Genomic DNA, 23,613 nt, shown 5'->3' with positions numbered 1-23,613 from the left:
TTTTTACTTAAGGGATTTAAGACCGGCTATTCAAAACAGGAATACCAAAGACTGGCTGAAGGCAATTCCAGGTTTTGCCTGTCCCAGGCAGACAAAAATAACTTCAGGTATATTTAACCACTAAGGCATGCCTTGGTCACACTTGTTCCTTTTTCGTGTTAGTCGTGACCCTACAAAGCATTGAATTCTGCTGCAGCAGAGCACTTTGACATGTGCCAGTGCTACATTGTTCTCTGGCAGAGTGAGAGACTGCATGAAGAAACGGTTTGCGCTGTATTAACCAGTGATTTCAAACAGAAATCAGATCAAAGTGCAAGGAGGTGGTACTCATCCCAGGCTGTTCCTAGTTTATACATACAGCTCATGCTGACTATATCATTACTAGAATAGAGTTTGGACTGGAGTAGCACAACTGCTACCTGTTTATGGATAGCAGACATTTACAGCTTAGAGGAATAATCAATAGCGTTATAGAGTGATGTATATTTGTGTCCTAGTTTAAGCTGGATGAAGTTATTTTCCTTCCTAGTAGCTGTTGCAGTGCTGTGCTTTGGCTTTATTCTGAGAATAAGGCTAATAACACATCGATGTTTTAGTTGTTGCTAAGCAGCACTTACCCTGATCAAGGACTTTTCAGTCTCTCATGCTCTGCCAGTGAGGAGAGGCACAAGAAGCTGGGAGAGTGCACGGCCATTTTCTAGATTGTATTTTCCTATTATTATTGTTACTGCATTTTATTTCAATTATTAAACTGTTCACATCTCAGCCTACATTTTTCTTTTTCCCCCATCCCACAGGGAAGTGTTGTAACTCAGCACCATGCAGCTTCTTGCTCGCTGCCGCCCTTACCCTCTCCAGATGGGATGAGAATCAGAATAATATAAACCCCACAGACTTTTCATTTCTTTGGGCAAAGACACCTCAGTTCCCCCCCCTTTAATACTTTTTTTTTTCCTCAAAATTCCTTAGTATTTCTCATTTGAGCATGGGAAACTTGTATCTATAGTATTGCTTTAACTGCCTACTTTGAAGATAGTGCAAAACCTATGCATTCCAAATTCTTCCTCACGTTTGGTAAATAGGCGACTTTTCCTCTTCTTTCTGTTTATTCTGGCTTTCTTCTCACCTTTTATTATAAGATTCTAATGATTTTTTTAATTTCTTTTTTTAAATGAACTTTTTTCCTTTTTTTTTTTTAATTAAGGGTTTATTATGTTGCCACATCTACAGTTTACAACTTATTTCAAAGCAGCTCAGATACAAAACACTGTACAGGAAATGAGAGGAATGATCAAGCTGGCCATTGCTAAATTACATACACTCACAGTCTAAACTGACTCATTGGGGGAAAGTAATAGCAAGACAATTGCTGACCTTTCAGAAGAAAGCATACTGGGAGTATCCCTCCTTAAACAGGCTGCAACAGCAAATAAAAAAAGCTTTGTCTTCATGAACATTCAGTTAATACAAATGTAAAAGACTTGATAAAAAAAAAAATACAGTTTAACTTTTTTCCAAGAGTCTCATGGAAATTCCGGAGTAACAGCAACATTGTGAAAAAGAATCAGCTGATGGAAGAACTTCTGTGTGTCTTATGCTGGATGGATGAATATACCAAGTGGTGAACAGGGAAAGACGTGTTGAATAATGAGAACTGTATTCAGCAGTGCCTAAATCAGAAATGTGTGTCTATTTCTTTAGTACTTAATAAAATGGGCTTTTCATAAGGAAATGAACACACACTTCTAGAATACAATGTCTGTTTTTATTTTAATAGAATTCCTTCTGTTGTTAATCAGCAAGCATTATATAAACTAATTTTATGTCAAACTCAGTAGCACAAGAAACAACACAGGTAGAGAAGCTTTTAACTGACAGTCCTGAAAGAAAACAAAACAAAACAAAACATGACTATGTGAATGAGAGATAGATAGACAAGTTAAAACTTAGAGAAAGACAAATTTATAGGATAGCAAGTAGTCAATCTTCTGGATTTTGGCTTCTAGAGAGCTGAAGCAACAGAACTATGAATTACTCTAACTATAATTTAGCAATTTAATGACAGCCTGAAACAGACCGATTAGATTTCTGGAAATATATATATTCTGGATTTTCTAATTCAAACTCACTCACAAACACAAACGCGTTGGGAAACAAGTCACATCTTAAAGTTATAGGCCCCACTGATTTGATAAGAAGTGGGGCAGCACATAATGAAAAAAAAAAAAAATACTGCCTCCCCATATAATGGGTTAATTTGAATCAGAGTAGTAAGAAGACAAATTACTTTGTTGCAGCCAGTAGTGTTTTATCTGTTAGGTAAGATGCTGCAGTTATGTGTGGTCACAAGCTTCACAGCTCTGAAAAAGCAGTATCAGTTCCATTCTGAAGATGTGGGATTCAGGAATTATTTTCAGAGTGGGCCAGATTAAAAACAAACAAAGCAAAGATAAGACAAACAAATCAGTGAAACTACAACAACTTCCAGTATTGTGAAAATTTAATAATTATGGGCTGTTAGCTACAATGTTTAATTTCTTAAGAAAGTCTTCTTCCACTGTTAGGATCCTCATGGTCTTAGTTTTCAGAATTCACTAACTGCAACAGCTTTACAGATTCATAGAACCTGTACTGATAAAGAGCAAAGTGCCTCTGAGCAAAGTGAGGGTTTTTGCACATACTTTGCTTTGGAAATTGGTTAATGCTACAGTATGTTCAGAACCAGACTCTGTTAAAAGTTATCTAGTTAGATCTACAGGTATTTTGCTTTGTCTGTTTCCTTAAGTCTCTTCTCTGGTTCTTTCCCTCTAACTTCAGTGTTTCCTACTGATTTCCAAGGTAACTGATACAGATTTTCTAATCTGTGTCTAGTCAGCCAGCTCCCACTCAGACTTCTGTGATGTTCAACAGCTATCCCAAAGAAAGTAAGATCCCAGGACTCCGTACTACATTCAGTGCCACACAAACAGTTCTGCATTTTTAGAGCCATACTGCATTCACTGACAGTTGACACGGGACCAAAAAACAAGTTTGAGTTTTGTCTCTGACCACAAGAGGAATTGTTTATTTCTAGGCAAGCTCTGAAGAATGACACAGGGCACTTCAAAGCTAACAGGTAGCAAAGCTCTTTTTACATGTTAGTTGCATGTCAGCTTCATATTTTGCAGCTGAAACCTATGTATGTATGAAAAGGATACAGAATCACAGAGCCACAGAATGCTTCAGGTTTCAAAGCTCATCTAGTTCCAACCTCCCTGCCGTGGGCAGGGACACCTTCCACTAGACCAGGTTGCTCAAAGCCCATCCAACCTGGCCTTGAACACTGCCAGGGATGGGGCAGCGACAACTTTTCTGTGTAACCTGTGCCAGTGCCTCGACTTTCCTCATAGGAAATAGTTTCTTCATTATAGCTAATCTAAACCTGCCCTCTTTCAGTTTAAAAGACTTCTGCCCCTTGGCCTGTCACTACAGGCCCTTGTAAAAAGTCTTTCTTATAAATGCCTTTAAATACTGAAAGGCCATAATAAGGTCTCCCAGAGCCTTCTCCAGGCTGAACAAGCTCAATTCTCTCAGCCTGTCTTCATGGGAGAGAGGCTCCAGTCTTCTGATCATTTTCATGGGCCTCCTCTGGACTTGCTCAAGCAGATCCACATCCCTCTTCTGTTGGGGACCTGAACAGAAGGAGCTGAAAGCAGTTCTGCAGGTGGGGTCTCATGAGTGGAGTAGAGGGGGAGAATCACCTCCCTCAACCTGCTGACACGCTCGTTTTGATGCAGCCTAGCATATGGTTGGCTTTCTGGGCTGCAAGTGCACACTGCCAGGTCATGCCCAGCTTTCATCCACCAGCACTCCCAAGTCCTTCTTCTCAGGGCTGCTCTCAACCCCTTCATCCCCCAGCCTGTACTGAATACTAGGGGTTGCCCTGACAGAGGTGCAGGACCTTGTACTTGGCCTTGCTGAACCTCATGATGTCCAATACAGGGGAGAAGATAGTGGCTGTTGACTTTAAAAAAACCCAAACAAAAACACCCCATATCTGGATTCAGCAACTGCGAGATGCTTTTGTATGAGCTGTCTCAATTTCAGTTTAGACTTGGTAAAACTTTCATCATTTGCCTACTAATGCATTTGAATCTTGACAATCATTAAATGAAGTCTTGAGAAATTTTGTGAAAGCAAGAATTCAAACAGAGATGCAAGAGTAAATTTTATTGAATGATTCAAAACTAATGGCATTACAGCTAGTTTCATCTCTGCTGGAATACTAGTTTTCCAATTTTCTGTAGCAGAAAGTGCAACAAATTGATTATTTATATTGTTAAACAAACTAGCAATTGTTTCTTTCTTGTCAAGAACTGCATAGTTTAGCAGTTGTGCAACAAATATATAAATTTCTGCAAAACCCTGAAGAAAGATTTGATGTTTTTGTGCTTTGAACCTGGTGGCAGAGGAGATCATCTGCACTGGTCAGATTCTGAGTGCTTTTTCCCTTTTTTTCCAGTCTGTAAGAAAAAATTAAAACAAAAGTTTAGGTAATATACTAGACATGACACTTTCATCTGCAGTTATATTTATATTAAAGTAGTATAAATTAACAAGAAAAAAAAACCCTACTGGAGTTGCATAATTTAACAAAGTATGCAAGTTATCATGGGATGCAGACTCATCTGAATGTCAAGTATTGTTATATAAATTACAAGAGTGAAGCCATTTACAGAATACCTTCTTAAATGCTAGCATCTAAGGATAAAAATACACTGATTTGCTTTTTGTTGTTGTTCTTTATGTCTTTGGTTTTAATCCACAAATTTTGGTCACTGTTCTTTGAAAGGCACCCTTATGTTTTAAAGCAGTATTCTATAAAATGTGTGCCTCATGTTATCCAAGACAATGCCACAAAAAGTAGCAATATAAGAAAAATTCTCCTGGTCAGCTTGCAAGATGACGAGGAAGAATAATAAAAGCAGAAGCAGGCAATGCCTGCAAGGCAGATGAGTGTTTTCCTAAAACAAAACACACACACACCACCCCCCAGTTAAAAAAGTATAAACCCAACCAGCCAAACAGAAAACCCCAGGGTGATAAATTAAGCAAGAAACACAGCAAGATGTGAAAAAAATAAAAGCATATTGGACTGTGTGGGAGAGTCAGGGGAAGAGGAAAAAGAACAACATAATAGGTTATTTTTGCAGTAATTTCTAAGTATATAACAAAGACCATTTTTTGTAATGGTCTTTCATAAATTTTTTACTGTAATTTTTTTTCATCCTCTTTATTGCAATTAAACACCAGATAAACTTACCTTATTCAAAAATTTCTATTTACAGAGACAAAAAATTAGCAGAGGCATGGATGGCAGGGGAAAACACAGACTGAAGCTGTAAGTCAGAATAGTGATGTTAATGACTGAATCTGACGAGATTTACTTTAGTTTCAATTAGGGGTATGAGCACTCAGCTTGTCTGTAAGGGACTGAGCAAACATACATAGTCAACCGCTGCAATAAAATTTTGAGAAGGAACTTGCTCGCTTGTGGTAAAGTGACAAGGGGAAAAAGACAACAGAAAGAGACAGGAGATTACATACAGAACCCTGTGTAATGCTAGCCAAAGAATCTGAAGTAATCAGAAAAGATGTGTTGCTTCAGAAAGAGTAATTGCTCCTTAATAAGCCAGTTTTCACAAAATTGTAGTAATCCAACACAATATGTTGCAATTTGAAATAGCATAGCTTGCCAAAGACTACACAGCTACCTTAGAAGTTTCCATATACATATATAACTTCTACCTTAGAAGTTATATACAACAGGCTCTCCTTGGGACCTGTGCAAAAGGTCACAGCCAAAACAAACAAACCAACAAACCAGAATGCCCAAAATGTGTCAAGTCATGCCTAAGTATAAATCCTTATTTGCAAATAGTCACCCTTCAAAAAAAACTGTCAGAATGTTAAGCAGCATAACATTTATGCAAAAGTTAACTGAAATTCACTAATACAAGTTGCATTAGCAATCAGCAAGACAAAACAGCATACACCGTGAGGAAGACACTGATCTCATCACATTTCCACACAATTTGGTGCAAGACTCTTACAAAGATTTATCTAGAGACAGAACTAAGATACAGAGCCAAAGAATATGGCAAAAAAGCCATGAAATCTACAGTTAGTCCAGTTACACACAGTTAAACTTCAACAGTGATATCAACTTGTGGCTTGAAGTATGTTTGTTTACTAGTATATCTCAAGATGTTTTAAAGTACAAAACAGGTGGTAGACTTCAACTTGCCAAAACTGTGCTTTAGACTTGCTGTTTGGTCTTTTTTCCCCCTACAATATGAGCTGCCTCTTTTGGTTTGGTTTTACTTTTTCTTTCCTTATTTTTTTTTTGCGGTTTTGTTTTGTTTTTGTTTTTTTTTTTACCTGGAGAAGTTAAGAGGTAACAAGTGAGTTCAGAGCTTGTTACCTCATGTTAGCCTCAGCTACGTCACGAACAGGTAAACTTACAAATACAGAAATTACCTACCTGGTATTTTGTTAATTCTGCCTGCAGTAGTTTCACTTTGGATCTTTCTTGCTCTAATGCTGCATGAAGTATAGTTACCTGAAAACAAACAAACAAAAAAATGAATTTATAAAATATCCTTAATGCCTATTAGTTTATCAAGTCAGTTCTGTTTTCCATTAGTACTATGTTGTACAAACAGGTAATATAGAGTGACTACCACTATCATTGGCATGAACTGAAAGCACAAGTAAAATATTAATTAATGACTCCCATTTCCCAAGCAATATTTACTGGTGCAGTAATACACCAGTACACCTTATTGCATAATGATATGGAAAAGCTATGAAGTTCAGAACTCTTCTGCCATTTGGACTCTGCATTAATTCACTCCATAAAACTTAACAGATATATGCAACACAAATAAGCTTATTACATCACCCTCAAAAACAGTACTGTGTTATATGCAAGACATCCAGCTTAGAACTAATAGTTGCTCTGGACCAAAAATGAAGCGTAAGTCTTGCATGCTCTCTGCTACAGTTACTTGGCAACTGACATCTTAAGTATTTGTTGCTCCTTTGTGTTCATAAACTTAAGACTAGAAATAAAAAAACCCAGCACCACCAAAACCAAATAAACCCACAAGCAGGAAAGAAACATCTTCTGAAGCACATTTCTGAGCTTCCTAGCATGAGTTACGAGGGAATGATATTCCTAAGGTGCTGTTCAAGGCAAAATCATTTTAGGCATGTTAAGGTCTGCTGTCTTTCCAGTAGCAGTTCTAAGTGAGTCATACTGGAGATTTACATAACACATGTCCTCTGACACTCATAGTGCAGGGCTAGGGATGAAATGTAATATTTTTTGCTTCAAACAAGTTTTTCTTTCAGTTTTGTTTCCTCCCTCCCCACCTCTATCACTGCCTTAAATATATAGCATCTTTGAAATGCCCATGAAATTTTTACTTGAGAAATCTTTGCTTACCTGTACGGTCAATTCATTTTTTATAATTTGAGATTCATCAACCTGCATGAGTATCTCTGCTTTGTCTTTCACTGCAGAGAGAGAAAGATACAGCATGAGGATCCTTCCAGAATTATAGGTCTTCCTGTGCAATAGCACTGTGGCATCACTTTATGTCACTATTTGGTTACCTCTAAATAATGCTGCCTTCACTAGAAGAATAGCAGATGTTGTAATGCAAACCAACCAAACCATTTGCTATCAGTGCTGTTAGCAGCAGCTTGAAAAATTCTGGAGATTAACCCCTAACCTTGCACTACTTACCCCACAATTAACCCTGTAAGCAGCCTGAATTTTAGAGATACCCATTATGAATTAAGATCATCAGAAAACTGAGTATTGACAATGGATCAAGATTTTGCCATCCTGAGTTTTACATATGAGCTCAATCATAGCTATGGAAACTTCTATTCACTCAAATACAGAGATGTTTAAGCTATTTAGGTAGTGTCTGTGAAACATCTGAGGACAACTTAAAATTCTCAGTATGAAGAAATCAAGTTTTTTCAAGGCTCAATTCTGCCATGAACTTCCTTCTCCTCAAAATGCAAAATACTCAGGTCTTTAGAAAACCATAAATTTTCTCATTTTCTAGTATGCTGCTATTCTACAAAGATAAAAACTTGAGAACTTCACCTCTTTCCTTGCAAGATGAAAATATTTCATCTTGGCTGAGACACTGACCTGAAGTAACACCGTTCCTAGTTAAAATTTGTAGAATGAATCATCACATTATGAACATTTGAACTAGCCAAGACCTAGTTTTTGTAAGTGTACTTTGAAGGAAAAACTTGAGCTCTTTTTTAGCTAAAAAATTAGCCTGGAGAAGAATATTCAAGAGCTAATTTAAGAAACTGAAAAATCTAATTTTGCAACAGAATTAATCTGGATAGCATCACAGACTCAAACCACTTCATCAAGCAAGAATAGGAATACTGAAGTACAACTATGTGTAACAAGTGTAAAGATACTAGGGTATTTATACATGTACATGAGTGTCTATATATATATATATACACACAAGCATATCTTTCTTGAAACTTTGGCAACAAACTCTGAATAGTGTTATAACAGAAGCAAATTATCAGAGTGACATATATAACCCTGTGGTTTAGCTGTCACTGTTAATTGTGTGGCTTGGGTGTAGAAGGGTGTTTCCAACAGCTGAAAGCACAGCTTGCATAGATATTAAGAACGGAACAGTTTCCTTAAGTCTGTTTGAACAGACACTGTGATGAGATCAGTACAGAACACGTAAGTTTTTGTATTTTTTTGCTAGTGACAGCTCACTTGAATCATTTTATGTAAACTATAACTGGACAGCTTATGTTTCAAACAATGATCTCAACATACAACTGATTATTCCACCATAAAACAACAGAAATACAGTAATGTGTGGTCCACCAAATTCTGTAGTTCACTGGAGTAGCTGCAAATTAGTAGCTTCTTAGTTCTTTATAACTGTCACTGAATCAAGCCCTTCTTAAAAATTGGCTTTGTAAATTCCTTCCATGTTTTAAAAAGAACACTTTAACATTTCCTGATAAACTCCTACTTACTTTCACCTTCTTGCATCATCTTCAGAAGCCGTGCATTTCTTCCTTTTACTTCTTTATACTTTGCCTGTATTAAAAGATTGAATTATTACATGTATACTCTAAAAAAAAAAAAAAAGTGTTCTATAAGCTAAGCTTGACTTACAGTCAGATTTAGAGTTTAAAATGACAACTTCTGCAGAGAATCTAATCAGAGAATCACGAAATCATAAAACCATCTAGGTTGGAAAAGACCTTTAAGATCATCTGTGTCTTAATTAAATCACAGCCAACATAAGGAATACACAACAGAAATGGATTTATAACTAAGAGCTGAGAAAAAAGGCAAACAAAAGGCTTAGAGCAAGTTAAAATAATAAAGTTATGTCAATGCATTGATAGTGCAGAAATAACCATTCAGGTCTGCCTCAAGTGTATAGGCCTGTTGCATCAAGGGCTTTCTGGTTTCTGCCCTGGTAAATTGTTAACAATGAAAATGTGCTTTCTAGATACCAAGGTAATATAAAGAGTTTGCCACATTGCTGGATAAGTAGGAAAAGATCCCACTGCTCTACAGATTGGGTTGGGTTTTTTTCCCTTAGTTTTCCTTAGTTTTTTTCCTTAGTTTTTACATCAGAGTTCCTTTCCTTTTCAATTCTTTACACTTTTCTGCTCAAGAACCTATTTTTGCTGGCTTTTCCAATTTGACACCACCATATTTTCTTCACAAGTGAGTCATTTCCTTAATTGGCCACCAGTGTCAGTTCTAGCTATGTACCTTAGCTGTAAAGTTATTTTTCCTGTCACAAGTCTTCTCATACAGTTTGCTTTAAAAAAAAGAGTTTAATTTCAGACATACTTTTCTTTCTAATAAAGAAGCTACTATCTTCCACTTTGAGTATCACACCAGTTCTTGAGGATAATTAACTTTCATTTAAGCGAGACCATTCATGGCTACCTAAAACTGTATTCATGCCTCTGGACAAGTTCATGAAATTAAACATTGCCCATCACGTCACCAGTATCCTTATGCATCGTGTTTATTCTGTCAAATGTGAATGAGTGCTGATAGAAGTAGATACGAATGGTTTTATGCTTTCAAATTTCACCTGGGGATTCCAACCTTAGTACACAGTCTGTAAACAGCTGTGAACAAAGTTTATGTTTTTATTACTACACATACTTATTGGAAGCATCAGAAAACTCCCGATCTGTCAGCCTGACCAGTCTAAACAATAAACAAAATTATAAAATATTTTAAAAATACTTCTATGATGCTTTACTGTATTTTGTTACAATGCCAGTTCCCTGTGGAAATTTTGCCCTTCATGCTCTAGATACTAGCCAAAAAATGCTAACATGTACTGGAAACAAGGAGGCAATTTCCCTAGCTACTCCAATCTAGTGCAATTACACATTTATTACATTTAAATTACATGTATATAATACATTTATTATTTGTAAATAAAACACAGACTAGGGGCAATGCAGGCTCTCTCCAGAAGCTATCAGGAGAACTGGCTATCCTGGATCTGGAGAAGGCTGAGGTTCTGAATGACTACTTTGCCTCAGTCTTCACCAGCAAGTGCTCTGACCCCACCACCCAAGTTTTGGAAAGCAGATGCAAGGACTGTGAGAATTAAGACCTTAGGCCCACTGTAGGAGAGATCTGGTTCGAGACCATATTTAGAACCTGAATGTGCACAAGTCCATAGGACCTGATGAAACAAATCCACCTGTGGGTCCTGAAGGAGCTGGTGAATGAGGTTTCTAAGACACTGTCCATCATATTTGACAAATCATGGGAGTCAGGTGAAGTTCCCAGCGATTGGAAAAAGGGAAATATAACCCCCACTTTCAAGAAGGGGAGAATGGATGACCCAGGGAATTACAGACCAGTCACTCTCACCTCTGCGCCTGGCAAAATCTTGGAGCAGATTCTCCTGGAAGGCATGCTTAGGCACAAGAAAAACAACAAGGTGCTTGGTAACAGTCAGCATGGCTTCACTAAGGGGAAATCCTGCCTGACCAATTTGGTGGACTTCCATGATGGGGCTACGGAGCTGACGGACAGGGGCAGAGCAGTTGACGTCATCTACCTGGAATTGTGCAAAGCGTTCGACACTGTCCCACACAACATCCTTGTCTCTAAATTGGAGAGACATCAATTTGATAGGTGGACCACTTGGTGGATAAAGAACTGGCTGGATGGCGGTGCACAAAGATTTGCCATCAATGGCTCAATGTCCGGCTGGAGACCAGTAACGAGTGGTGTCCCTCAGGGATCGATGTTGGGAGCAGTCTGGTTCAACATCTTTGTCGCTGACATGGACAGTGGGATTGAGTGCACCCTCAGCAAGTTTGCCGATGACACCAAGCTGTGTGGTTCAGTTGATACCCTGGAGGGAAGGAATGCCATCCAGAGGGACCTTGACACACTTGTGAGGTGGGCTGATGCCAACCTTAAGAAGTTTAACCATGCCAAGTGCAAGGTCCTACACCTGGGTCAGAGCAATCCCAGGCACAGCTACAGGTTGGACAGAGAAGAGATTCAGAGCAGCCCTGCGGAGAAGGACTTGGGGGTGCTGGTCAATGAGAAAATGAACATGAGCCAGCTTCAGTGCGTGCTTGTACCCCAGAAAGCCAACCGTATCCTGGGCTGCATCAAAAGGAGCATGAGGCAGGTTGAAGGAGGTGATTCTGCCTCTCTACTCTGCCCTTGTGAGACCTCAGTTGTTGTGTGCAGTTCTGGTGTCCTCAACATAAAAAGGACATGGAGCTGTTAGAACAAGTCCAGAGGAAGGCCATGAGGATGATCAGGGGACTGGAGCACCTCCCATATGAAGACAGGCTGAGAAAGTTGGGCTGTTCAGCCTGGAGAAGAGAAGGCTGCGTGGAAACCTCATAGCAGCCTTCCAGTATCTGAAGGGGGCCTATAGGGTTGCTGGGGAGGAACTCTTCATTAGGGACTGTAGTGATAGGACAAGGGGTAATGGTTAAAACTTACACAGGGGAAGTTTAGACTAGATATAAGGAGGAAGTTCTTTACTGTAAGGGTGGTGAGGCACTGGAATGGGTTACCCAAGGAAGATGTGAATGCTCTATCCCTGGCAGTGTTCAAGGCCAGGTTGGACAGAGCCTTGGGTGAGATGGTTTAGTGTGAGGTGTCCCGGCCCATGGCAAGGGGGTTGGAACAGATGATCTTAAGGTCCTTTCCAACCCTAACTATTCGATGATTAATGAGCAAATCTTTTTTTCTCCTGCTATGTTTTAGCATATGGTGAATCAGATTTCCGATTTCACTTGTATGTAATAGGAAAAGATATAACAAAATACAGGACTCCATTCTTGCTGCACTGTAGCTTTAAAGGAATTTCTCTCAAAGCTGACAAAATTTGCTCTGATTTTAACCAAATATTGGACTGTATCTAGAAAAAGTCCCAATGATATGCAGTTCTTAAATGCAAGAAAAGCTAAGTTGAATTAATAGGTTGGGACAGACACAAGAAAGCCTGACCTCCTGCTCAAAGCAAAGCTAACTTCCAATGCAGATCAGATTGCTCAAGATCTTGGCTAGTCTTAAATTACAACTTTATTTTTTTGACCATGAACATAGCAATCCTATAAAACAAGCAGTGACTGATATGCTGGATATAAAGTTTATTCCTACATACTTTGTCTTGATTCTTTTGATTTTTTTTAGAAGCTTAACTTACTTATCAAGAAAGACCACTTCATTTGGTACTGAAGGAAATATCTGCACTCTAAGAATGTAACCTGCAGCCAGTCTAAACCATCTCTATAAATCAGTCACATTTTAATAAATACTTTGTTTCAAATGAACAATAATTTTAAATTGTCTACTATTTGAAGGTATTATCAGCTACGTACCTCCCACTGAGTTATTCTGTTTTTCAGCTGCTCAATTTCTGCATCTTTCTTTTCAAGCTCGAGCTTTAGTTGCTCTATTTTTTCATCTTTCAAAACACTCCCCTATAAACAAGAAAGCATTATTTCTTAATAATCTAGTCATGTGAATTTGATTCTTTGGAAAGGCAACTTATTTGTTAGGGAAGAGAATTTCTGATCAAAAATAAAGAAGTATTTGAATAGGTACCAAAAAGATAAGAAACACGGTAATAAATATTGGCATGTTCTGTGGCGCAAAAATTATTTCAATCACGAGTGTTTTATGTTAAAAAAATTACGTAATTTAAATATGTCTTCATATATATAAAAATATTACAGTGTTGTGAGTTTATTAATTCTTTAAAATTATCATGCTGTTGATGTGTGCTTCCCCTTAGGTGCTCCTTTCTGATCACTAACTAAGCTTCATTAAGCAAATTTCTTCACTTCAGAATGTTTTACATGCCTGATTGTTTTCATGAGATGTGCAGTTATCTGTTTCACTGTAATCATTGAGATGGACTCTCCTTTTCTCTTTTTGAAGTATTCTGTTAACATCATCTTCCAGCCTGTTGAAAAATTTTCCATCATGCAATGAAGACTGGGAAGCTTTCACTTCCTGTCAAAAATAAGTACAATAACATACGTTCCTTTTAATATAAGTTAATACGGAGGTAGAAACCAACATATCTTAAAAATAGCATGCCATGGAAAAGCATTATATTTAAATAATTAGTTAAGTTGTGTATTCCCAAGAATACTGTAACTTCCATTGAAAGAATATACCAATTGAAAAGCCCAGAAACTAATTAACGGTTAACATTCAGCTGATGATATTACACAAAAGAATGAAGTTGGAATTTAGTAATTTATCTTTTATTCGACTGTTAAAAAAAAAAATCTTCCCTCTAGGAATTTTAATATTGTGGACTGCACCGCAACATAGTAGCATCACAGTTCTTTCTTACCTGATTTGCTTCTCTTTTTGGCTACAATTTGCGTTTTTTAACATGCTTTTAAAACTGCATGTTGCATCAAAGACTATGTGAAAACTGAAGAAGCATTGAGTAATTCTAAGAAAGCCAATACTAAGTTCTCAAGATGCAAGAACTGGGGATATACATTTCTATTGAATCTATATCTGAAGATTTTTCCAAATTTACAATCAGTCAGTTTTAGAATGTGTAGTTGATTGTCACTACAGAAAACACCAAAATAATTACCTTCTAAACCTAAGAACTGTAGTTGTAGTTTCTCTGGGGGTTTTGGCTTCTTTGTGGGTATGTTTGGGTTTTTTTTATTGTTGTTTTTTGGGGTTTTTTTGGTTGGTTGGGTTTCAGAATTTTTTTAATTAAACTAGTTTGAGTGAGACTTACCTCATGTTTTTTAGCAGGGTTATCTGAAAAGAACAGAAAAAAAAAAAAATCAGTAAGTTACTCAAATCTTGTACAGATGGCTACTGAAACAAGACATTTTGAAAAGTGGGGAAAAACACCACCTTTTTAAGTTCTTCAAAATTAACTCTCCTCTCAAAAGTCAGAATTATATAAGTCATTACTAAAGCATTTGAGGCCAAAATGATAAACTATGTATTATACCAATCCCTGTATTTACATCTTCTTCCAGATCTTTCAGAGTACTTAATCAAAAGCAGCATCCCATACTTGTTTGCTTCAGTTAAAGTGGAAGGCAATGTCTTTTGTACAGATACTTAAGGAATTTGATTTGTTTCCTTTTATATCTATTTAGGCTTTTACAGCACATATCTCACTGTATACCTGAATGCCTTCCATGCCTTTCAGATTGCTGTGCTTTCGGTATTTTTCCTCTGTTCAGATAATTTGGAAATTATGTACTTATTATTGTATGTTTAGATAAAAACATTCTCAAAATAAAGACCTCAGAAAACAAATTACTTTCTTCTTTTTCTAGAATCTACCTTGATTTCTTCAGTAAAGCTCAGAATCTCTGCTCTATAGACACAGATGAAGGAATTTCAAATATATAAACCATGCATCTAATGAGTAGAAGTTATTTCAGTATTTACTCATCTTAACAAAAGCTAGTATCACAAAGAAAGATAAACAATGACAAACTCCGTTGCCTGAGAAATGCAAACCTAGTAAAACAAAAAAATGTAGATTTTTAAAAGTCAAATTAAGAGTGTTTGAGTTCATCCCAGGGGTACTACATGAAATTATGTTTTCCTTAAGCTCTTATTTTCATTATTATATAACGAACACTTAGGTTTTAGACTCTGTAGGACAACTGACTGCAACTCATTCAGTGTTTGTTTAACCACAGTGTTAATGAAGAGAGACAGAAAGGCACTTTCCTGTTAGCGCACACACTGAAAATTCCAAGTAGAACAGCTCATATGGTATGATAAGGCATACCTATATTACTGTCTGACTGAAAGTCTTTCAGAGACACAGTGAGAGGTTTGTCTTTTCCTTGCTGGTTCTTTTTCTCTTTCTTATTCACAGACTTTGACTGAGGTGAAGTACTTTCAACGTTTTCATATGCCTAGAAGAATAAAGTCCCACTGGTATAATTTTCTTCAATACCCAAATATTTTTTTCTGACTCTTCATAAAGGAAAAAAATTACTGATAATGTACTAAAGGAGAGTTTAGCCTGAACAGTAATTTGCAGGCTTCAGATGCATCTAAAAAATGCAAAACATATCAGCAATAAAGCATAGATTCTGTTCTCTGAAGTACAGCATTGCTCTTCACTAAACAGCAAATGAACCACCAGCCTATACTTGAACCTTCTACACCAAATTTTATCCAGAAACTTATAAACTGAAAATACATGGTAGTCAAATGTAGGAATGATGTGTGCTACACAAGGCAGGGTAGTACTTTCATAAACACACCCACACAAAACCCCAACAGCAGTGGTTTATTGTACCTTCTTTTATTCTCAGAAAATGTTTTCTCATTCAGTAGAAGTCAGAGAGCCATTAGTGTGCAGCAATGCTCTACCCAACTGACCTTACTGCTACTGAAATCAGACAGCCTGGTACATGACAGCCATTTGAACCAGAGTTCCCCATCCCCACACATCCACATTAACAATCTTAGCAAATTATCAATCTCCCAGGTATTAATCTTAAATACTAATGAAATATTTTCATTAAAAATAATCTTAAATGTTAAATAATCTTAAGAATATATATATAAGCAAATATGGAAATTAAGTGCTTTTTTTCCCATAGAAATGAGAATTGTTCAGTGTACTCATGTACTTTATATTTTTAATATATACATTTTAAATTATTGGGACGTAATTCTCAAAAATCCACAAACAGTGCTATGCTACTATGCCTGAAGATTATCTTCACTTTAAAAATTAACTTTTAGTATGGAAGCTAAAAAATTATCCTTGATTTTAAAAAAACTGTGGTACTCCCACCTCAAAAAAGAAATATTGTACAGAGATATTTGCAGAGATGTGCAATTTTTTATGATGCATAATTATATTTAGATATTTTAATAACATTTTATTGGCTCCTAATTTATTTCAAACAAGCAGCTTCCTGATAGAAAGAAAAATTTCACCTAAGCATACTTCAGTACAATTCTCCAGTGCTCCGTAAGAATCACTGGGAAAACAGCATCCTGACCAGCAAAGAAAATGTGTAACACTTACTAGGACTAAAATATTTACACTCAGAAGATGTTAGCAAAAATTCAAATGATTCAACCATAAATAACACTAAGGTTTGATAAGAAATCTGTGCTTTGATTCTCCTATTCTTCAAGTGTGCTGGATGTTTTCTGCAGAAGTTCAAGATCTCTTGCATACTCTTAAATTCCAGCATATTCATGTGCCAGAAAACTGAAAAGTAGAACTAGTTTTCCACCTTTACAGGCTAATTAAGAACAAACCAAACCACCCAAACCTATTATATATGGGTTCTTTCAAATCCAGTATTTTTCTGAACTCCTAAGCATTTGAACAGTGATAACAAACAATTTAGAAGAAAATGGTACTTTTAGGTTTTTGGCAAACCCCCCCTTTTTAATTCAAACCTCATACTTGTACAGCTTAGGGATCCATTAGGATGGATCCCACAAATACCTTTTTGTGTTCTTCGTATTCCAGTTTGCTCAGCAGCAATGCTTTTTCAAGATCAGCTTCAAACATGTCAGATGTCAGCTGAAGAAACAAAATTAACATATTTCATGTAATTAGGCTGGTTAAAAAAAAAAGGCAGACAAATCCAGTAAGACCACACTAAAATTTCAGTTTCAATATGCGTATCACCACAACTGCCAAAAAGCCAAGTCTCACTGATGAGACACAGGGTCTTATTAACTGGCAATGTACCTTTTTGTACCATAAATAATAAAGTATCTTGCTTCAGGACACTTTGTGATGGATGGAAACATACAGTAAGTTGTGCACACCTTTACGTAATGGTTCCCATCCTGATGATTTATTAATATGGGATTTCTTTAATATAGTTTTTTAGTTTGAAACATGAAAACCAGAGGATGTCAAAGGACAAAAATGTCATTGTAGCCTACTATGAAGTCTAAGCACTCATCCATCACAGCAAAAATATTAGGTTAAACATGCCTTTTTCTGGGGACAGGGAGGGAGATGCAAAAAAAAATTCAAAGCTTTCTTGTTGTGAGTTGTTAAGAGCTAGGAATTAAGGAACACAACAGGAATTAAGGGTATCTTGTGTCATAAGAAATACAAAACCACAGGAAAGCCCTGCTCCTGAGAAGACCAATTCCAGCAACAGTTCAATGGAGCCAAAATAAATAATGTAAAGGTATAAACATCTACTAACTTATGTTATTGTGCAAGGCAAAGTTAACCAAGATTAAACTTGTTGGATGCAAAACTGGTTCCTTTGAGGTCTGTTCTCTGAAGGAATCACTACAATCTACTGTGTGATATGAAGAAGAATAAGGCTTCCATTTGGCAGCACAGCCATCCCCTTTTTCTTGCCCTTAAATGAAATATTAATTAGTAAAAATAATTATTTTAACCATCACTTTCTTGTTCTTTAAATTTCAAATAGAGGTCCTTTCATTAATTTCAACATAAACTACAACAGCTATTATAGTGAATAAAAACAGTTCAGTGGTGTTAATGTATTTTGCTCAGACTGGGGGGCATGACATACACTACCTTTTTTGTCTATAGGAACCATGTTCTGAAAAAAAACTCACAGTTCTCATATGCTTTATATATGCTTGAAAGTCATTTATTGTATGGTGCAAAAGCACACACATTCTTCCTAATTGCTCAACGATGCATATGATCAGTCTCACTTAATAGAAAATCTGAGTAGTTTCTAGTTTCTACCACAGTAAACCAGCCCTTTTTGAGTGGTTATTTGAAACACAGTAGAGTAGTGCTCTCAGCATAAATTGCTGTTTTACACAGACTTTGGGGTGCTATCATTCCTAGCTTTGCATTTGGCTTGTGATTTAAACTTACGATTGACTGACTGCACGGGGCCTCACTGGCAACGTTTTCCTAGCAGGGGAGGTGTGGGAGAACCAAGGACATACCGTGGCAGCCAGGCTGCAGCTGCCTCAGAACCCCAAAGGGCTGCATGCACAGGCAGCAAGCCAGGAGTGGAGGCTGGCAGGGATGACCTTCAACAGAGCACCCCCTGCACAACCTGTGCTGCCTGCAGCAAGGGGACCAGACAACAAAGTGGAGGGGTTTTGCAGCTTCCAGGGTGGACTTTTTTCTCAAATATTTGTTTTCTTTCAATATCAGAATCAGTAATTAGAGGTTTGATAACTGACAGTAAGCTAAATTGACTGAAATTCCCCAAGAAACAATGAACTGGTTTTGCCTGCAACTGTTGAATCCAACCTGACAATGACAGTTATCTACCAAAAATTAGGCCTTTTAGTCTACTACACTGGAAAATTCAACAGGAACATTAAGAAAAATGAGAGACTGGAGATTAAAAAAAAAAAGAGACTATCAAAAAGAGAACAATTAATAAGCTAAACACAAAAAAGATGAGATCACAATTTTTACCTCTGAAAGTGCTAATTTTGCATGTAAGATTCTAAATAATTAAAGAAAAAAAAGTGCTATCACAATGTTGTTGTGACTATTAAACAATCCCACAAAAATAGCACTAGGTGATCTCCAGTAACCCTACCATAAGTTGTTTACCTAGCAGTACAATTCTGGGCAAAGCTGACTGAAGCTGGCCAAACAAAGGTCAGTACTACACAAAACAGTGGAGTTTAGAGTTTTAGGTCTGAATATTTTTAAAGTCCCTTAGTTTCCCAGGCACGTTTGGTTCTGCTTCTGTGCATGGCCTGACCACGGATCACAACCACTTAAGCTCATGAAAAAATCTAGAAACCACAGGTTCCTTTCACTTAGGTGCTGGGAGCACATCTAATAGTCATAAGAAATTGAGATCCATGCACAAATCCCTTACAGCGACTCTCTTAAAAGCTTTGCTGAAGAAAGACCATGCTATATACATCATAGCTCTATAGCTGAAGACAAATACTGACAATCATTTGAAATGAAAGTGCCAGGCAGTATGGTAATTTTGAGGGTAAATATGAAATCAGGAACTCTTCATTAACTGGGAGGTGCTCTGCGTGGAGCAGATCTCTGGAAATAAGGAGACACTGCTTATAACCCCTTACTGAACATCACTATCCCCTGCAGCATACCATTTAAAATTCACCTCATAATTATCAACAGGAACTAAGAGGTTAGGATTTCACACCTTCTGAATTTGAAGAATTCAAACTCACCTCTCTCTTCTTAGATAAGCATGTGCCATCTGCAGTTTGAACCTTCCTGCAACTCAGTTTCTCCATCTTGCAGAAGAGATGCTTATATTAACTCATAGATGTTTTTAGAATAACTATCATATGTTAGAATTATGGTAATTGCTCTGAAGTTTTTTTTTTAAATAAAAGAACCTCATGGTAACTCAACAGCATATAATTCAGTAAGATTGCAATTAGTAGGAATGGATGTTTATAATCGAGTTATAGCTCAGATTGCAATTAGTTATAATAGACATTTATAACGGACCATTTCATCATCCAGTAATTGAGAATACAGAATTCTATACCCAAAATAATTGCTTCATGCTGCACAGAATAAAAAAACCCTCTAACTACTGAACTAAGCAAATCCATACCTTAAAAAGTAGTTCTGAAGTTAATTAGCTTGGGAAATTTTCAAGGGGATTATTAGGTCATTGCTCCACTGTCTAAGGAGATACCTATACCAAAGCATTAGCAACACCCAAAAACAAAAAAAAACAAAAACAACAACAACAAAAAAATCAAACATGCCCACACCTCCCCCCCCCAAAAAAAAACAACAACAAACCAAGCCAAGGACAATACCCAAATGTTAGTCTTTCATCAATTTGGCTTTCTGTATCATGTGTTAATTAGAACAAGAAGTAGCTCAATACTATAGTATCAAAGTTTCTCTGTAAAAGAAAATAACATCCTAGTACATGACAGGATAGAAGTTCAACTGCTTCATGAAACACTTTTTAACTCTAGTTGGTGACACTTCCTAGCAATTTGCCTTCAAAAAGTTTGTGCAAAGTTGCATACTCCGAAGGGTATCTTCAAGCATAACAAAAGGACCCAAACTATTATCCATAGTAAATAACTGCAGACCAGACAGTAACTTAAGAGGAATTTAGAAAAAAAAATGTACCACAGCTTTTCTTTAAGCACTATCAGAAAAAAATGCACTAGAACAAATTCTTTCTTTGTCCATCTATGCTATTTTGGCCTAAAATAGTTGAGTACTGTGAACAATTCATAACATTCTCATAATTTGAAAGACCAAGAAAAATCACTGTATGTTCTTCAGTATCAAAAAGGAGCATTATAATGCTGAATTCAAGTCAAGCACTAAAAAAACTAGTTTTAAGTGCAACTACTCTTCCTAACTGACGTCAGAAGTGTAAATTATTGTAATCGTTCAAAGTAAGGACTTGATTACTGTTTCAGATTAAGTGCATTTCAAGTGTAATTTGTGGTAGTTTGGGGAAAAGAAACACAGTCAAAGCGTTTTATCTGCCTTCATACAGACACAGTCAGCCTTTGCTTTATCTCTATTGTATTCTTCAAGTATTAATGAACCCTACTTACAATATTAATCGCAATTACAATGTTCTAACATGAAAAAAAACAGATGTTCTTGCACTGACAGGAGTACCCTAGCATGATGAAGGCCAGTCAGCACTCAGTTCTTTGTTACCTAGAAAGGAGACAATTATTTTACGCCTAACAAAACTTACCAAGCCTACTTTACTATGGGTATACGGCTCCACCAAAACTTCCCCAGTTTTGCTCCCACCACAGCATTTCACCATCATTCCATGGTAGTACTTCTACTTGCTTCCTCTCCATCTCTCTTTCTCCATGAAACTTAACTTCATGAAGTAACATATTTCAGAAAAGCCAAAGACAGCTAAACACAGCAAGATGTACCTGCTCATCTCTTTGTCTCCACTCCTGCCAGTTTTCTTCCCGAGTGCTCTTCTGCACTGCAGTGTTCAGTTTTTGTTCATGCTGAGATAAACAGCTTCCATGTGAGGACTTCTGGGGAATCTTTTTAAAAGCAAGGTTTCTGAGCTGAAAACCAGTTATTTTTAACATTAGTACACAGAAACAGTCTTGATGGACCAACAAAAGCATTCAGACATTAATGTGTGTGCTTCACCTGTAGTCTGAGGTACATTTTTGTTTAATCATTTATGGTACACACCCATAATATCAAATCATGGGAAAATGTGGATCAGAAGTACCACAGACATAACATAAACCAACGAAAAAGTAAATACACTTTGCTATCTGAAAATACTTTCAACAAATCTGAAGAGATAACTGTCTGACAGATTTCTTGCTGTATCAGGAATCATGTTGTGCTCACACCTGACTGAAGTTAAATACAATGCCAAAGGAAAGGAGGTATACATAAATCTGGCATCAGCAAATAGAAGAACCAGAGATTCAGGTAGAAAGGGAACAATACAAACAGTCCTTAGTCCTCAGTAGTTCGTCAGATTTTAAGAACCTGCAGTAAGCATTATTTTTAACTGCTGCACCAAAAGTATGCAACAGTGCCATCTTAAAGATACCTTTCAAAATTGTAAAATTTCACAGTGCACAAATAACCTGCAAATTTGGCAGCTCAAGGACACTGACTGCTCCAGCCTAAACATTAACCACCTTCTGGTCCTTACTTGAAGTAAAAGCAGCAATACAACACACTATCAATTTAGAGACAGGATTCCCTTAACATAAAGGCTCCTGGAAGGGAGAAAGAAGCTATTATCAGATGACTGATGAAACAAAGAAAAACAAAGTACGAGTGTTCTTCTTAATGTGTGTTTACTGAATGTCAGGACTCCTTAAAATGGCAGATCACCTTAGCTTAAAGTTACTCAAAATCAGGCAATAATGCAGATACTTCAGAATTGTTTTCCTTCCCCTCTAAACAGTCCCTTGTCACACTGCCTTCTGTGCTTCAGTACTGCCTCTTTTGCTGCCTGCACCAGCACTATAACCCCTGCTTGCTTCTTCATATGGAATTGCTGGCAAAAACACTGGTGCAGACCATTCTGATTTACAATTTCATTGGAATATAGTTATAGACAGTACATGCTAAGGTGAAGAAAAAACCTGGTCCTTCCTTGCCTTTCAGCTATCACAAGAAAAAGTATTATTTCCATACAAATGAATCTCTGTAGATATATGCAATGCATATGCATACAGAGTTATTCTGACAGAGTTAAGTTTTGATCATGTTAAGGGAGGCATAAAGACACATTAGGGTACGCTTATCAAAAACTTAATTTAAAAATAACATCAAAACTCAAAATAAAAAAAAAATTACTTTACTTAGCTCTACTGCAACTACAAAAATTTTAAATATTTTAAGCTTAACAGATATTAAAAAGAAGAAAAATGGATTTGGGGGTTTGGGTTGTTTTACATATTGAATTTGATAATTGCTCAAAAGACCTGAGCAATTTAACTCTTTAGAATTTTTCAACTTTGTAAGTAGTATACTCCCTACTATACAATTCTTAATAAAGCAAAGAAAAAAAATGCTGTCTCTTTGACTAAGTAGCATTTGATCCATTAAAAAAACAAAAACAAACAAAAAAAAACCCTACACAAACCCATGACTTGGAGGGAGACAGCAAAAGTTATTTCTCAGATAACAACTTCAGCCACTACTTGAAAACATAATCACTTTACCTCACTGGCCTCACTCTGCTGCTGTTCTTTCTTCTTTCTTCTTTTATTTCTTTTTTTCTCATTTGCAGACTGTCTTCCCACTGAAGCCTGAGATTTACTGCCACTTCGGCCACTTTTTCCTTTTCCAGGCTCTGAGTCAGTATCACTTAGCACTTGTAGTAAAGCAAAACGAGATGCGGTGGTAGGAACTGAACTGATTACAGTTGATGCCATTGCCACATCTGATATCCTCTTAAGCTGGCTTCTTCTTAGTTATTAGGTTTCCTAGAAAAGTAGCATAGAAATAAGAATGAAAACAGTGTTTGACCAAACAATCGGTAATTCATATGTTAGCTGCAGGTTTATTATTTAAAAAACAAAACAAACAAAAAAGAAAACAAAATAAA

The 23,613-nt window shown here is 36.8% G+C and overlaps 1 protein-coding gene across 1 annotated transcript; it reads right to left on the bottom strand.

The window, feature by feature from the left end:
- Positions 1 to 4,188: 4,188 nt before the first annotated feature.
- On the bottom strand, positions 4,189 to 23,491 carry GKAP1 (G kinase anchoring protein 1). Its single transcript, XM_062640753.1, has 11 exons — positions 23,228 to 23,491; positions 21,452 to 21,595; positions 17,061 to 17,138; positions 15,369 to 15,498; positions 14,349 to 14,371; positions 13,439 to 13,591; positions 12,955 to 13,056; positions 9,088 to 9,151; positions 7,490 to 7,560; positions 6,524 to 6,601; positions 4,189 to 4,502 (listed from the first exon to the last, which is right to left on the bottom strand). The coding sequence occupies exons 1-11, from the start codon at positions 23,438 to 23,440 to the stop codon at positions 4,455 to 4,457; spliced, it is 1,104 nt and encodes a 367-aa protein (XP_062496737.1). The 5' UTR covers positions 23,441 to 23,491; the 3' UTR covers positions 4,189 to 4,454.
- Positions 23,492 to 23,613: the final 122 nt, after the last annotated feature.

The sequence above is a fragment of the Pezoporus occidentalis genome, unplaced genomic scaffold (genome assembly GCF_034315485.1).
Source record: "Pezoporus occidentalis ecotype Australia unplaced genomic scaffold, CSIRO_AGI_Poc_V1 ctg117, whole genome shotgun sequence".
Classification (NCBI taxonomy): Eukaryota; Metazoa; Chordata; class Aves; order Psittaciformes; family Psittacidae; genus Pezoporus; species Pezoporus occidentalis.
The sequence above is the reverse complement of the archived record's forward strand: the minus strand, read 5'-3'. Positions and strand labels throughout refer to the sequence as shown.